At 46.7% G+C, this 16,375-nt stretch overlaps 1 protein-coding gene across 2 annotated transcripts in view; it reads right to left on the bottom strand.

The window, feature by feature from the left end:
- LOC146835436 (NACHT, LRR and PYD domains-containing protein 3-like) overlaps positions 1 to 16,375 on the bottom strand; it is a 368,932-nt gene that overhangs the window by 53,113 nt on the left and 299,444 nt on the right. For both annotated transcript variants that reach the window (XR_014960731.1, XM_085602993.1), the window contains exon 10: positions 9,569 to 9,760. Coding sequence is in view for 1 of the 2 variants with exons in the window: in XM_085602993.1 (XP_085459119.1) it covers positions 9,569 to 9,760 (192 nt within the window). In the remaining variant the exon portion in view is untranslated. The remainder of the gene's footprint in view (positions 1 to 9,568; positions 9,761 to 16,375) is intronic.

Genomic DNA, 16,375 nt, shown 5'->3' with positions numbered 1-16,375 from the left:
GGCTTCAGCCATTTTAGAAGGAGTACCATAACAGTGTTTTAGCACATGTTAGACTGCACAATTGTGCAGTTATAGTCTTGTAATCGTAGAAACCAACGCTCAATGCGAGGAGGCATCTTGGCCTTTGGAATGCCAAAGATGGTCCGCAATTCTTAATGATCTGTCACAAGCGTGAAGGGCTTTCCATATCAAAATACTCAGAAATGTTCACAAGCCCACACCACTGCTAAACATTCTTTCTCAGGTTGTGAATAGGCACGTTCAGTTTGGGACAAATTTCTGAGGAAAAGATTTCTTTGATGCTTCAGGATTCCACCACATATTTACCGTTAGCTGAGGATCCCACTGTTGCTTTTTCTACCATGCTTGATTCTATTCTTGCGCATGCTGTTGAAATGAAATGGATAAACATCAAGACTAGAGATTTTTTATTCACTCGTTTTCCTCGTAGACCAGGGCTCTACATGCTCCCTAAGATACACAAGAATGTTCGTGATCCCCCGTTGAGACCGATTTGTCTCCGGGTGTGGGTCTTTACATGACCCTCTGGGCCATTATCTTGATGTTTTCCTCCAGCCGATTGTCCAATCTAGTTTATCATATTTACAAGATACCACTCACTTGCTGAATGTTCTTTGTGATATAAAAATTCCTGAAATGGATGAAATTTGGTTGTGCACAATTGACGTAGTGTCATTGTACACTTCCATTCCTCATAATGAAGGCATTGAAGCCATTGAACGGGCATTACTTAGGCATGATCATGTAAGGGCTAACAAGGTGTTTTTAATGGAACTTCTCCATTTTTGTTTATTCCACAGTTACTTTCAGTGGAAAGAACAATGTTTTCTTCAAGCTAATGGTACATCGATGGGCTTTTCGGGAGCCCCCAGCTACGCTAATATTTTCATGCTTAAATTTGAAACTGAAAATATTTTAACTGACCCTTCATGGACATCAAGACTCATTTTGTATTGACGTTTCATTTTTTTTAAAACTTTTTTTTTATTGCCATTTTTACATTAGACACATTGTACATCGTATAGATCATTCAGATAGTTATAACAGATTGTACATTCAATAGTGGTACACATCATCTGCATATATCCGTGATACGTCATCGAAGAGCATGACCCACGTGCAAACTTGATATGAGGTGTATACCCATTGTATCGACGTTTCATTGATGATATTTTGATTATCTGGCATGGGTTTCGTAATGATTTAGAATTTCAGATCCTTGAACTTAATGGCGTAAATCCCAGGATTCAATGTACTCATCAGATCGAGTCTCAAAGCATTGCTTATCTAGATGTCTTGCTTACAATATCTGGCAGCACCATTGCAACCACTGCTTTCAAGAAACCCACCGATAGGAATAATGCTTTATTATACCACAGTTTCCACCCGTGGTCTCTTAAACGCCACTTGCCTTTCTCTCAATTTTTGAGGATTAGACGGATTTCTCCAGATGTCGAGTCTAGCGTGCAGACTATTCAAGATTCCAAAAATAAGTTTTTAGAGAGAGGTTATCCTCAACAGGTTGTCAATCAGGCTGTAAAAAGATCACTCACAGTAAATCGTGATGACCTATTAAAAAAGAAGGTCAAGACACCTGGTCCTGCGCGAGAAGTATTTGTTTCAAAATTTTCCACAAACTCTCATCTTGTAAAGAAGAGCATATTACAAAGATGGGACTTGCTCCAAGCTGAACCCGATTTCAAAAGCATGTTCTCTGAACCTCCACTATTTGCCTACAAGAGATCAAATAACCTGAAAGAAATTCTTAATAGACCTGTAGTTAAAGCAACAGTTCCCTTTAAAGGTATGTCCAGATGCATGAACTGCTCTCATTGTAACAATGTGATCGTAGGCAGGGATGTTTCACATCCCTGGACTGGCAAGAAGATATTTTTGAATTTTAACGCAAACTGTAACAGTCATCATGTTATTTATATGATAAAATGTCCTTGCGATTTACATTATGTGCGGAAAACGGAGAGGGTCCTCAGAACTCGAATCACTGAACACAAGAGTAGAATACGAACTAGGACAGTGGGTTCTCCGTTAGCGCAGCATTGGTTGGAAAAAAATCATTCTATTGCTCAACTCAGGTTTTGTGTTCTGGAAATGGTTGAATCACGCTTGGATAGAGATATGCCTAAAGTTTTGTCCCAGCGAGAGTGTTGGACTTGGCCCTTTTTCCCTGAATTTTTTCATATTTTTTATGCATGTTAGATCAAATAATCAGTGTTAAGGTGCAGGTGCTCCCTTCTCCCAAGATGGCTGCCACAGGCCCCTGCTACTGCGGAGTGGTCTTTACTAGTAGCACCCTAGCTGCCAGGAGCTGGCTGGAACCCCACAACAATGTTGCGACACCAGCCCGCCTTTTTTGTCCCATAGGTAGAATGGGGAAGCTCCTGGAATGTGCTGGAACCTTCTAGAAGGGAGGTGTGGTTTTACTTTTGCAGCCTTGGATAGAGGTCACCTGACCTAGGGCTACTTAAGTGAGGGAGGGAACTTTTTCTAGTCAGTTGGCCAGTGGGAGTAAAGCAGACCTGGGGAAAATCCACGCAGGAGTTTTAGGCGGTAGGGCCTAGCCAGGGACTTATGCCTCTGAGAGTGACAGGACTTAGGTACTGCCTTTTAAGTGAGTGAGGGATCCTGTACAGCCCATTGATCTAGCCCAGTGATAGGAGAACCCAGGGGCCATCTGCCAAGCTTGACTAGGAAGGAAGTAGTCACCAACTCAATCCCTAACCCCCAGGAACAGAACCCCCCAAGGGCGCCAGTGACATCTGCGCCACAAAGAACTGAATGCTGAAACTTCATGCCAGAACTGAATGCTGAAACTTCATGCCAGAACTGAATGCTGAAACTTCATGTCAGAACTGAATGCTGAAACTTCGTGCCAGAACTGAATGCTGAAACTTCAAGTTACGACTGATTGCTGGACTGCTGGGGATCAACCAGGTACTAGCGCTGTGACCCCTGCGCTCCCTGACCTGGCCTGGGATGCCCTGCGTCAGTCCCACGTTGAGCACTGAGCTCGTCGTCATCGCGCTTAATTTGTCAACCCCCCCCCCGGCGCGGGGACCAGAAGCGCGCTCACCGCCGCTGCCCAGAGGCCAGAGGTTGCCTTCAGCGAGTCGGGGCCCGCGGAGAAGCCCAGGGCCCTGTTGCTGCCGTCGCCGCCGCTGCCGGGGTCGTAAGAGGCTGTGGACCGTCCCCCGTCGCGGAGCGCATTACTTGTGGGGCCCGAGGTGGCGAAGAACGCCTGCCGCAGTGAAGGCTCCTAGGACGCTGAGTTCAAGGTAACCCCCGGGGGCTGGGAGGTAGCGTGGCCGTGCGGAGGCCTGGGACTCACCCCCCTGCGCCCTGGGAGACTGGGGAAGGGCCCGGTGCGCCCCCTGTCGATCGGGAGCGGCACCGCACTCGGAGACTCGGGATCCCCTCCGTGGGATTCCCTCCTGGCATCGGAGACTCGGATTCCCCTCCGAGGGATTGCCCCCCCCCTTCCTTGAGACTGCCGCGTATTAGGAGACCGCCTGCTTGAGGCCTGTTAAGTACGGGTAGCGCTGAGGGTTCACGAACTGCTCAGAAATGCTTAACACTTAAATATTACGAGTAGTGCTATGTTCTTAGGCCCTGCTCAAAAGTGTTTAATGCTTGCTTATTACGAGTAGCACTGTGTTCTTAAGGTCTGCCCAGAAATGCTTAACGCCTGATTATTACGAGTAGTGCTATGTTCTTAGGCCCTGCTCAAAAGTGTTTAATGCTTGATTATTACGAGTAGTGCTGTGTTCGTCAGTGCTGCTTAGAAGCGCTTAACGCCTGATTAGTTCGAGTAGCGCTGCGACCTCCAGCTGAAGCGCTAGTGGTGTCATGAGTAGCGGTAAGCCCGCGAAGAGTGCCCTGAGTTGCTACTAGTTCCCAGGTGTGGCGCTACGGTTCCCAGTCCTATTTCACCGCGCTGATCATTACCAGACGCTGCGCGAGGTGCCACGGCGGAGCGAAATGCTAGAGGTGGGAGGGGCGCAGCGCCAAGATTAACCGCTGTATTTACCGCTCCCACCAGGTTCGCCAGGTATCACCATTGAAACTATGAATAAGAACTCACAAATCTGATGCTAAGGTATACAGGCGGGGCCATTGCCGCTTAGTGAATCGCTGGTAAATATAATGCTGATGTATTCAGGTACTGCCTATGGCACCATCATGAAATGCTGGAGATACAAATGCTGATGTATTCAAGTAATGCCATGGTCATCTAATGAACTGCTTTTACATCTGACTGCTTAGATAAACTTGAGTCATTTGCATAAATCCTACTGTGTGGCGTCCCTTATTGTGTGCGTCTCCTGCCTCAGAGGATGTGTGTGTTGTATGGTCGCTTTACACATAAGCCTTTGGGTGCCCAGCCGCTCGAGTCACGTTACCCCCTTAGGGCTTGGTGACCCCAGGTCTTACAGAGAGTCTCATTGGATTTGGTTCATGCAATCACTCTCTCCTAAAGGTTTGAATGATAAATTTGAACTTTCATGCTTTCTTTAATAATACTACTGTGATTCATATCATATTTTTGGTTTTCTCTGCGCAATTGTTGTTCTATGTAGACAGGTTTATTGTATGTATTAGATCAGGCCACATTTATGAACTTAGTCATTCACGTTGTGAAAATGATGTTGTTTATCACATTCTGTCACTTCCTATTCATTCTGGTACTTGGTATTGGTGAATATTATTCACTTTTTCATTTTTATTTTTACCTCTTCACTGGTATGTGTATCTATTATATCTATTCTTTTTATTTCGTTTGTTTTAAGTTTTCACCCATTTGGGGTTTCTTGGTTTCATTACGTTTTTATTTATCTCTGCTTCTGTTCCTTTATAGTAGGCATTTGTATTAGGGTTCACCTTGAGTAATGGCGGATTTTTTGGAATTGTTTATTGTCATCATCGTCCCATTTCTATGTCAATGCTCGCTTACGGCACGTTTTTGAACGCATGAGAAGCGCGAGCACTGTTGATGCAACCAGAGTTCTCCGCTGCAGTAGTTGTAGTTCGTAATCATCACGCTTCTGGTAAGCCTTATTCCGAAAGTCGGCGCTCGTTTATGAGCACTTATGGACATTCAGTTTACGTGAGATTTTATTTTATTTTATTTATTCATTTATTTTTCCAGATTTTGTAGTTGAACACTACGCATTTGGGTAGATTTAGTTATCAATCTAACCCCGGTAAGCATAACCGATCTTCTTGGCGTGTACATCTTGTTATTCTAAGTACACCTTTAAATATTGATATATTGTCCTTTTTTACAGAGGACGATACACTTTTGGTCAAAAGCGTCAGCGTGATATTATTAACTTCTATACGGACTCGCGCTGGTTATATTTGCGCCAGGAGTTTGCTCACTCTAGCGCTTAGAGGTATGATATGCTTGAGTCCACTGACGGCATCATTGACTGTCACTTTCGGTATGTGGAGTCACTAGTTTTCCATTTCTGGTGGTTTTCGTCACGACTGGGTTATACCTGGGTGCTTTTCCTGCTTTTTTTCACATTCATCATTTCTTTTTGAAACTTCGTTTTATTTTTGGTGTTTCTGTTCTGTGTTGGAATTTATGATTCTCAGTGTGGTACTCACATTAAATTGGGAGACCAATTCTATCCATTCTCTTGTGAAGCCATTTAATGCTTAATTTTACGTTGCTGTATATAGGTCACTATACCCAGTTTATTGCTATATTGCAGATTCCCCTGACGAAGGGCTTATGTCTGAAGCCCGAAATGCATTGGGATTTTTTAATTACAAGCAAATATCTTTTGGTTCTTTCACTAAACGTGAACTGCGACAATCAAGAATAAAGCAGATCATCATTTACCTCATGGTTTGAAGATTTGTCTTTTTAAAAGTGATCCAGCGAACAGAGGATGGAGGACTGTTATTGATTTATGACTACTCGATACACTTGATGAATTTCTGACAATATTTAGCACATTTTTTGTGGCATTCTGTAGTGCATGTGGTATTTCTAGATACTTATCTGGAATTTACATTATTCACAATATGCCTTTGAGCATTTGGGTGTCCAATGTGCTAGGCAAGGACAGCACCTAACCCGACCGGGCTAGCATCAACAACAACCACTGCATGTAGCTTCGGATCAAATGATGCCATTTCAGTGGCATTCTCGATGGCCTGTTTGATTTTCTTGAAGCTTTGCTCGCATTCATGTGACCAATGAAAGGAAACGTTCTTTTTCGTCAAGTCTCTCAACGGAGCACTCACTCTGGCAAAGTCTTTATGTATCTGGAAAGTAATTGGCCATGCCAAGGAATGAACGTACCATGGAAACATCTAGTCGAGAACTACCAGCTGACAACATTTGCACGTAAACTGGATCAGGTGTCATACCGCCATAGGAAAAGATATGGGCAAAGAATTTGAGCTTCGTCTTATTGAACTCACATTTCTCAGACTTTAAAGTTAAATCTGCATCAGCAACTAAATGACAAACCTGTGAGAGCTTTATCATACTCCTGTGTGGCTCCGAACACCAATATGTCATCACTATAATTGAAGCATTCATGAAATGTTGTATGATACGTCGAATGAAATCTTGAAAAAGCTCTGCAGCTGATGACACACCAAAACTTAGTATTTTATATCGGAACAGATCAATCTGTGTAGAAAAGGCTACATCCTACCTGCAATTCACCATGAGTTCCAACAGGTGATATCCTTTGTTCAGATCAAGGCAAGAAAAGACCTTCGCACCATTCAATTGTGTGATCATGTCGGCAATATGCGGGTCTGGATGTTGTTCTCTTTCGATGGCCTTGTTAGCTTGACCCATATCAACACAGATGCAGACAGCTCCTTCACTGTCATTTTGGATATTTTCACTATGGGAGAAACCCATGGCATTGGACCAGTAGAACGCTCAATTATATCATGTTTGAGTAGCGATTTAAGCTCTTTTCCTACAGATTCTTGAAAATGAAATGCAATTTGTCTTCGTCTTTGAGCAAGAAGGCTTACGTTCTGCTAAATATGCAACTGTGCTTTCGTGTTAAGTTTTCCTAACCCATGAAACAATGAAGGGAACTGACTTACTATGTCGTGATAAGCATTCATGTTGTAATTCACAGATATCAGTACCATTATCAGCAGCTGCACTGAAACTGAGTAAACATGCACTTGACCCAATACCTTGAGGTACGTGAATGGGTGCTTGTACCTTTGTCTATTTGGGTTTCATCAAATGAACCTTGAATTTTTAATGGTGTAGTTGAAGCCCATGTATACACTTTAGTTTTGGATGGCGTAAATTGGGGCAATGTAGACAGTTCATTGTATTTCTTCTCAAGCATAATGCTTTTCGAAGCACCATTGTCAAAAATGAAAGGTATTGGGCAACCGTTTCACTGTAATGTAATTTTAGGATAATGTTTGAATGACTTTGGTGCTTTTTCTTGTTGACTATTGTTTGACTTGCACTTTTCTTCACATGTGGCCAGTCCGACATGTGCATGGTTTTCCGAGGTAAACATTGACATCGCACAACCATCTTCTTCACTTTCATATGTTATTGATACTGAAGAACTTTCTGACGAAGATTTAGATGACGATCAACATTGTTTGGTGTTGATTTGCCTCAACTGGTGTTCTCACTTTGCATTGTGGGCATGCCTTGAACATCCCTTCAGCCATTTTGTCTTCTCGCTGTGACTCGCCAAGTTTTTCCTTTCTCTTGCAAACTGTTACAAAGTCGTTCTCCTTCTCACTGTCTTTCCAAATGTATCCAATGGCAGGACATTTACCTTTGTGTGGAAATGAAAATACAGACCTGAAACACAACTTCTTTTTCCGTGAGGACTTCACTTTGTGTCCTTCACCCTTGTGATTCTGCTTTTTATCCTCATGACTGGCTCTCGCTGGGTTTTCAGGCCTCCATGTCAGCAGCAGTCAATCAGCAAGCTCTTCAGCTCTGGCAGCCATGAGAACTCACTCGAGACAAAGAGGTTCTCTCAGCATCTGTCATGTGAATGAATTTGAAAGGCATCCATCAATAACTCTGAGACATAAAGCTTCCTCGTTATTAAATTCTTTGAACTTATAGTGTTCGATGAGTGTATCCAGTCTCTCAACAAATTTGTTGATGGTTTCACTAACCTTTCATAATCTACATTCAGCATGGATTGAATTTGAGGTTCAAGGCTTCTTTGACTTGACGGTAGGTAGCTTTGTCAGCTTGTGGCATTTTCTTCATGCCTTCACCCTTACCGGTAAGATTCTTAAGATATTTGCTAATCTTTTTGTTATCGGTTTCTTCTAGTGCATCAATGAGATCATCAAATGTCTCTATCCACACAGTCCATCTGTTACCAATATTCTGCTATTTGGCGGCATGAAATGTTGATGTTGGTTTCAGGAAGGCGGCATTATAACTGTTAGTGGAACTTACTGACATTGAAGGTAGCGTTCTCTCCGACCCTGTTTGGTGATTTAGTTTATGCAAACCATTTTGGAGGCCTTGCGATGTGCTGGCCTCTGGATCATCTATTACCATTACAGGAAACATGGCCTCATTCTTCTCGGCCATTTGAGCCTTTCAGTCCTCAAAGACCTTTTTAGTTGTTCTGAGCTCCACCCGGCAGCTTTGATGGCGTGCCGCTTCGGGTATCAGCGGCTCTGTAAGCACAACCTCTGGGCTTCATCTTTGACCGCTTCGCCACTGCTGAGGTCGTAGTTCTCTTGTTATTGAGGCTCTGGCAAGTACATCAACAGTATGCTTTATCAATAACTGTTCTATCAGCTAGTGCTTTTGTGTACTATACTCGTATTTCACAATGACAATCTTCAGCTCTTTTGATTGCAGCATGATCTTGCAATTTGCTGCCGCTATTTGTTGCTCTTTGAATACCTGGTTGCATCGCCATTTAGCATTATTGCTCTGTATGCTGTATAGCTCTATGTTGCGGAGTAGCGCAGTGCCTCTCTTTATGGCCAATGATGTGTAGACTACTCAGCCAATGATGTGTAGACTTCTCAGTGAAGATTTCATTATTGTTTTCGGCTGGAGTTGCACTTTGACTCCACATACGCCAAACGTCGGTTCTGCACTTCGACTGAGGCACATGTGGCATGCACAAGCAGTTTGCTGGACCATGGCAAACTCCCTGGGAGAGCACTGTTGATCTTTGGGTTTCGTATCCCCCATCTCGTTGCCAGTTGTAGCATCCTCCTCAGCCTGGGTACCAGCCAATGACTATGCCACACATTGAGGAAGGTATTACACGTCTTTATTCATCTGCGTGTAACCAAGAACTCAACATTCTAAACCGGCATTCTCTCCACTATACCCACACACACTTACGTCACAGTTCTACGCAGTACATCAGGAACCAAAAGGGTGCCCCTCATTTCTAACTCACATAGCACTACACCAGCTATGCACACTGTTTTTCATGCTGAATTCCCACCACGCTGTCTCTTCTACCCCCATCAACTGATACACTGACATACCTGTAATTATCAAGAAACAATTGCATCTCCTCACCTCAGCGTCTGAATCTTGCAGCCAGGATGCTTCAGTCCTTCACACAGCTCTTCCACTCCAGGGACTGGCATTTTAGGATTAATCAACCCTAGATCATTCTTGCTCAAGCTGAGGTATGTGAGAGATGAGTTTGTTTTGAGAAGTAAGGCGAGATCTCGACAGCATGAACCAGTGAGTAAGCATTCATCCAACCTGTAGGAAACGGACACAAAATACAGCAGAGCCTGTGAAAAGATACTGCAGCTTGAGTTTAGACTCATTTCTCTCCTGTCACTGACCTCCCCAACTGCAGCTTAGTCACTTTTTAATGATCCTCCTCTGTCTGACTGCAGCTCTAAATGCACGCTTACGCCCTACTTATAAAAGCCTGAGCAGATCATATTTAATAATTGCATGGTTTTTTCTTCGTCTTTCAAGTGATTTTTCAATCCGACTACAAAACAGTAAACTTAGTACTTAGCACATTTTTCATTAAAATAAGATGATCATTGCTTTTTTCCAGAATTTTTGAAAAATGCTGATTTGGTTGGTCCACTTATAAATAATGGGCAGACCAGTGGCAGAAGGTGCTACATAAAAGGCAAGTTCGAATTCTGCCTGGGGGTTTCTTCTAGAATATGTGCAGACTTTGAGGTGAAGAGTCTGTGGGAGGCTAGGGTCTGGTGCTCATAGAACAGGTATGGGAGGCTAGGGTCAGGTGCTCAAAGCACAGCCTATGGGAGGCTAGGGCCAGGTGCTCCAAGCACAGCCTATGGGAGGCTAGGGTCCGATGCTCAAAGCACAGCCTATGGGAGGCTAGGGTCAGGTACTAACAGACTATGGGAGGCTAGGGTCAGGAAGAGCATAGAACAGCTTATAGGAGGCTAGGGTCGGGTGCTCATAGAGCACCAGGTGCTCATAGAACAGCATATGAGAGGCTACGGCCAGGTGCTCATTGAACAGCCTATGGGAGGCTAGGATCAGTTGATCATAGATCAGCCTATGGGAGGCTAGGGTTGGGTGCTCATAGAGGATCAGGTGCTCATAGAACAGACTATGGGAGTCTAGGGTCAGATGCTCATAGAAAAGCCTATGGGAGGCTAGGGTCAGGTGCTCAAAGATCAAATATATGGGAGGCAAGGATCGGGTGCTCATAGATGGTCAGGGGCTCATAGAACAGCCTATGGGAGGCTAGGGTCAGGTACTAACAGCCTATGGGAGGCTAGGGTCAGGTGAGCATAGAAGAGCCTATGGGAGGCTGGGGTTGGGTGCTCATAGAGGGTCAGGTACCCCTAGAACAGCCTATGGGAGGCTAGGGTCAGGTACTAACAGCCTTTGGGAGGCTAGTGTCTGGTACTAACAGCCTAAGGGAGGCTAGGGCCAGGTGCCCATAGAACAGCCTATGGGAGGCTAGGGTCGGGTGCTCATAGAGGGTGAGGTGCTCAAAGGACAGCCTATGGGAGGATAGGGTCGGGTGCTCATAGAGTGCCAGGTGCTCAAAGGACAGCCTATAGGAGGCTAGGGCCAGGTGCTCATAGAACAGCCTATGGGAGGCTAGGATCAGGTGATCATAGAACAGCCTATGGGAGGCTAGGGTCAGGTGCTCAAAGAACAGCCTATGGGAGGCTAGGATCAGGTGATCATCGAACAGCCTATGGGAGGCTAGGGTCTGGTGCTCATAGAGGGTCAGGTGCTCATAGAACAGCCTGTGGGAGGCTAGGGTCAGGTGCTCAAAGAACAGCCTATGGGAGGCTAGGATCAGGTGATCATAGAACAGCCTATGGGAGGCTAGGATCAGGTGCTCATAGATGGTCAGGGGCTCATAGAACAGCCTATGGGAGGCTAGGGTCAGGTACTAACAGCCTATGGGAGGTTAGGGTCAGGTGAGCATAGAAGAGCCTATGGGAGGCTGGGGTTGGGTGCTCATAGAGGGTCAGGTACCCCTAGAACAGCCTATGGGAGGCTAGGGTCAGGTACTAACAGCCTTTGGGAGGCTAGTGTCTGGTACTAACAGCCTATGGGAGGCTAGGGCCAGGTGCCCATAGAACAGCCTATGGGAGGCTAGGGTCGGGTGCTCAAAGCACAGCCTATGGGAGGCTAGGGTCAGGTACTAACAGAATATGGGAGGCTAGGGTCAGGAAGAGCATAGAACAGCTTATAGGAGGCTAGGATCGGGTGCTCATAGAGCACCAGGTGCTCATAGAACAGCATATGAGAGGCTACGGCCAGGTGCTCATTGAGCAGCCTATGGGAGGCTAGGATCAGTTGATCATAGATCAGCCTATGGGAGGCTAGGGTTGGGTGCTCATAGAGGATCAGGTGCTCATAGAACAGACTATGGGAGTCTAGGGTCAGATGCTCATAGAAAAGCCTATGGGAGGCTAGGGTCAGGTGCTCAAAGATCAAATATATGGGAGGCAAGGATCGGGTGCTCATAGATGGTCAGGGGCTCATAGAACAGCCTATGGGAGGCTAGGGTCAGGTACTAACACCCTATGGGAGGCTAGGGTCAGGTGAGCATAGAAGAGCCTATGGGAGGCTGGGGTTGGGTGCTCATAGAGGGTCAGGTACCCCTAGAACAGCCTATGGGAGGCTAGGGTCAGGTACTAACAGCCTTTGGGAGGCTAGTGTCTGGTACTAACAGCCTAAGGGAGGCTAGGGCCAGGTGCCCATAGAACAGCCTAGGGGAGGCTAGGGTCGGGTGCTCATAGAGGGTGAGGTGCTCAAAGGACAGCCTATGGGAGGATAGGGTCGGGTGCTCATAGAGTGCCAGGTGCTCAAAGGACAGCCTATAGGAGGCTAGGGCCAGGTGCTCATAGAACAGCCTATGAGAGGCTAGGATCAGGTGATCATAGAACAGCCTATGGGAGGCTAGGGTCAGGTGCTCAAAGAACAGCCTATGGGAGGCTAGGATCAGGTGATCATCGAACAGCCTATGGGAGGCTAGGGTCTGGTGCTCATAGAGGGTCAGGTGCTCACAGAACAGCCTGTGGGAGGCTAGGGTCAGGTGCTCAAAGAACAGCCTATGGGAGGCTAGGATCAGGTGATCATAGAACAGCCTATGGGAGGCTAGGATCAGGTGCTCATAGATGGTCAGGGGCTCATAGAACAGCCTATGGGAGGCTAGGGTCAGGTACTAACAGCCTATGGGAGGCTAGGGTCAGGTGAGCATAGAAGAGCCTATGGGAGGCTGGGGTTGGGTGCTCATAGAGGGTCAGGTACCCCTAGAACAGCCTATGGGAGGCTAGGGTCAGGTACTAACAGCCTTTGGGAGGCTAGTGTCTGGTACTAACAACCTAAGGGAGGCTAGGGCCAGGTGCCCATAGAACAGCCTATGGGAGGCTAGGGTCGGGTGCTCATAGAGGGTGAGGTGCTCAAAGGACAGCCTATGGGAGGATAGGGTCGGGTGCTCATAGAGTGCCAGGTGCTCAAAGGACAGCCTATAGGAGGCTAGGGCCAGGTGCTCAAAGAACAGCCTATGGGAGGCTAGGATCAGGTGATCATAGAACAGCCTATGGGAGGCTAGGGTCAGGTGCTCAAAGAACAGCCTATGGGAGGCTAGGATCAGGTGATCATCGAACAGCCTATGGGAGGCTAGGGTCTGGTGCTCATAGAGGGTCAGGTGCTCATAGAACAGCCTGTGGGAGGCTAGGGTCAGGTGCTCAAAGAACAGCCTATGGGAGGCTAGGATCAGGTGATCATAGAACAGCCTATGGGAGGCTAGGATCAGGTGCTCAAAGAACAGCCTATTAGAGGATAGGATCAGGATGTCAAAGAATAGCCTATGGGAGGCTAGAGTTGGGTGCTCATAGAGGGTCAGGTGCTCATAGAAGAGCCCATGGGAGGCTAGGACCAGGTGCTCAAAGAACAGCCTATGGGAGGCTAGGGTCGAGTACTAATAGACTATGGAAGGCTAGGGTCAGAAGAGCATAGAACAGCCTATGGGAGTCTAGGGTCAGGTGCTCATAGAAAAGCATGTGGGAGGCTAGGGTCAGGTGCTCAAAAAACAAATATATGGGAGACTAGGGTCAGGTGCTCATAGAACAGCTCATGGGAGGCTAGGGTCAGGTGCTCAAAGCTCAGCCTTTGGGAGGCTAGGGTCAGGTACTAACAGCCCATGGGAAGCTTGGGCCAGGTGCTTATAGAACAGCCTATGGGAGGCTAGGGTCAGGTACTAACAGCCTACGGAGGCTTGGGTCAGGTACTAACAGCCTATGGGAGGCTAGGGTCAGGTGAGCACAGAACAGCCTATGGGAGGCTAGGGTCGGGTGCTCATAGAAGGTCAGGTGCTCATAGAACAGCCTATGGGTGGCTAGGAACAGGTACCTATAGAACAGTCCATGGGTCGGGTGCTGATAGAACAGTCTATGTGAGGCTAGTGTCAGGTGCTCATAGAACAGTCTATGGGAGGCTAGGGTCAGGTACTAACAGCCTATGGGAGTCTAGGGTCAGGTGCCCATAGAACAGTCTATGGGAGGCTAGGGTCAGGTGCTTGTAGAACAGTCTATGGGAGGCTAGTGTCAGGTGCTCATAGAACAGTCTATGGGAGGCTAGGGTCAGGTACTAACAGCCTATGGGAGTCTAGGGTCAGGTGCCCATAGAACAGTCTATGGGAGGCTAGGGTCAGGTGCTTGTAGAACAGCCTATGGGAGGCTAGGGTCAGGTGCTCATAGAACAGCCTATGGGAGGATAGGCCAGGTGCTCATAGAGGGTCAGGTGCCCATAGAACAGCCTATGGGAGGCTAGGGTCAGGTGCTGTGGTGTCTATGCATCATATTTTAGTGCACTTTCTTTATAAACATAATTTAGAATGTTACTTTGTGCTGGTCAACATATTCTGTGTACTACTTGTTATGGAATGTTAGGGCCAGGGATTGGAATTGCTCTACAGTCAGTTGGAGCCTCCACCTTGAGCCCTCTGAACCTGTATACATCTTTATCCTGATGACTGCAATAAATATATTCAAGGATTGAACACTCCTCGTCTAATTGAATGACTGTACAAGTTACTGAAGAGACCACACTTCAGGTGCTTATAGAACATCCCAAAGGAGGGTAGGTGTAGGAAAGTGCCTTTTTTGACATGGGTAGACCCCACGTTTTGGCTGGTGTATGATGGAATTTCGAATTTAAAGTGCACTGGGTCCCTTATAACCAGGTTATTAATGCCAGATCTCTTTCCTAAAATGGTACCACTATTTGGCACAACTTCAGAAAACCCTGTAAGTACCTAGTAAATACTACCCCTGGTACCTAGGGCATTGGCACTTAAAAGAGTCCTCTAGGGTTGCAGCACAAACTGTGCCACCCCAGAGACCCCTCACCAAGACCATGCAAACTGCCATTGCAGGCTGTGTGTCTTGGTGCTAAGAAAACTGAACTGTCAACATGGCACCCGCCCTGTGAGCCATACCCCCATACACTGCCTGAGGTATAGGTAAGCCACCCCTACTGCAAGCGTTTTTAGCCATAAGGTAGGGTGCACTATATCCAATGTGTAGCCTGTAATATCTGAGCCATGTTTGGCTATTGTAACTGCACAAGGTAGCCATAGAGAGTACATGGGCTGGATATTTGTCATTACGAGTTGCCTAGCTCCATGATGGTTTCACTGTACCCTAAAATGTTTGGTACCAAACAACTCAGCTTAATAAATCCTCACTGCGGCCAGTGTTGGATGTATTAATAAATGCACACAGTAGACCCTTTAGAGGGTCCCCTGAAAACCTACCAAGCACTGGTTGGATTACTGACTAGTCTAAGCCAGCCTGCCACCACCAGACATGTTTCAGACCTCATGGGATGAGAGCCAGTGTTCTCAGATGCCAGGAACAAAGTCTGCTCTGGGCGGTGGTGCTTTACACCTCCTCCAGGGCAGGATGACCTTCCAGGGCAGGAAGCTTCAAAGTCGATGCCGCCTTTGAAATGCAACTCAGGCAGCTCTAGATAGTGGAGGATGCCAACCCATCTTTTCTGCTCCACATTTGGCAGGAGGACAGGTGGGAAAATTAGTTAGATCAGGAAGTGTGCCAACATCCAGCCAGCACCACCCCTAAGGTGGGGCAGGTGATGTGGACACGACTTTTCCAATTCCTCCATCTTGGGATGGCAGGAATTAAACCTATCAGGGTTAGGGTAGTGCCCCTTCCCACAGGAAGTGGTCACTTAGAGGGTGTAGATAACTTAAAGGTAGGTAGCCCATTGGCTACTACCTATCACTCCCTTTAACGCCCCTGAATTTAGTATCTAGGTGGCATCCCTGGATCTTGCAACTTAGATTTGATGGACTTAAGAAGAGCAATGGACAAAGAAGAGCTGTTGACCCGAAAACCAAAGACCTGCTGAAATATAATTGATGCCAAACCCTGCCGGCTGCTCCCAGGACTCAACCCTCATTGTGTGCTGTCTCGTCCTGCAACTGTGAGGCCTCCAAGAACCCCGTGACACCTCCAGCCTTTGATCAATTGCTGAGAACCGCCCTTGGAGTAGAGGAGCTACTCCAACTTACATCAGCTCGAGAAGGTTAGCTCTATCCCCCTACCAAGTGAGAGGACACCAGGACCTACTGGAACCGTGCTGTGCCAATAACCGGGGTACCGACACCCCTACACTGAAGACTGAGAAGAAATAGTCCAACTCCGCATACCCAGGAGTTCACAAGGGACTTCGAGACCCCTGAGACCTGCTTCGCGAGTGGCCCTGATGTCCCTGAATAGTCCCTGCAATCTGCCTTCCCCTGACTGCGAGGACCATCTCGATGCATGATGCTTGGCTGGTCTATCTGCTCTGTACCCAGCCCACCCGGCCTGCGTAACGGCAAGCCAACTG

Source organism: Triturus cristatus, chromosome 4_2 (genome assembly GCF_964204655.1).
Source record: "Triturus cristatus chromosome 4_2, aTriCri1.1, whole genome shotgun sequence".
NCBI lineage: Eukaryota > Metazoa > Chordata > Amphibia > Caudata > Salamandridae > Triturus > Triturus cristatus.
The sequence above is the reverse complement of the archived record's forward strand: the minus strand, read 5'-3'. Positions and strand labels throughout refer to the sequence as shown.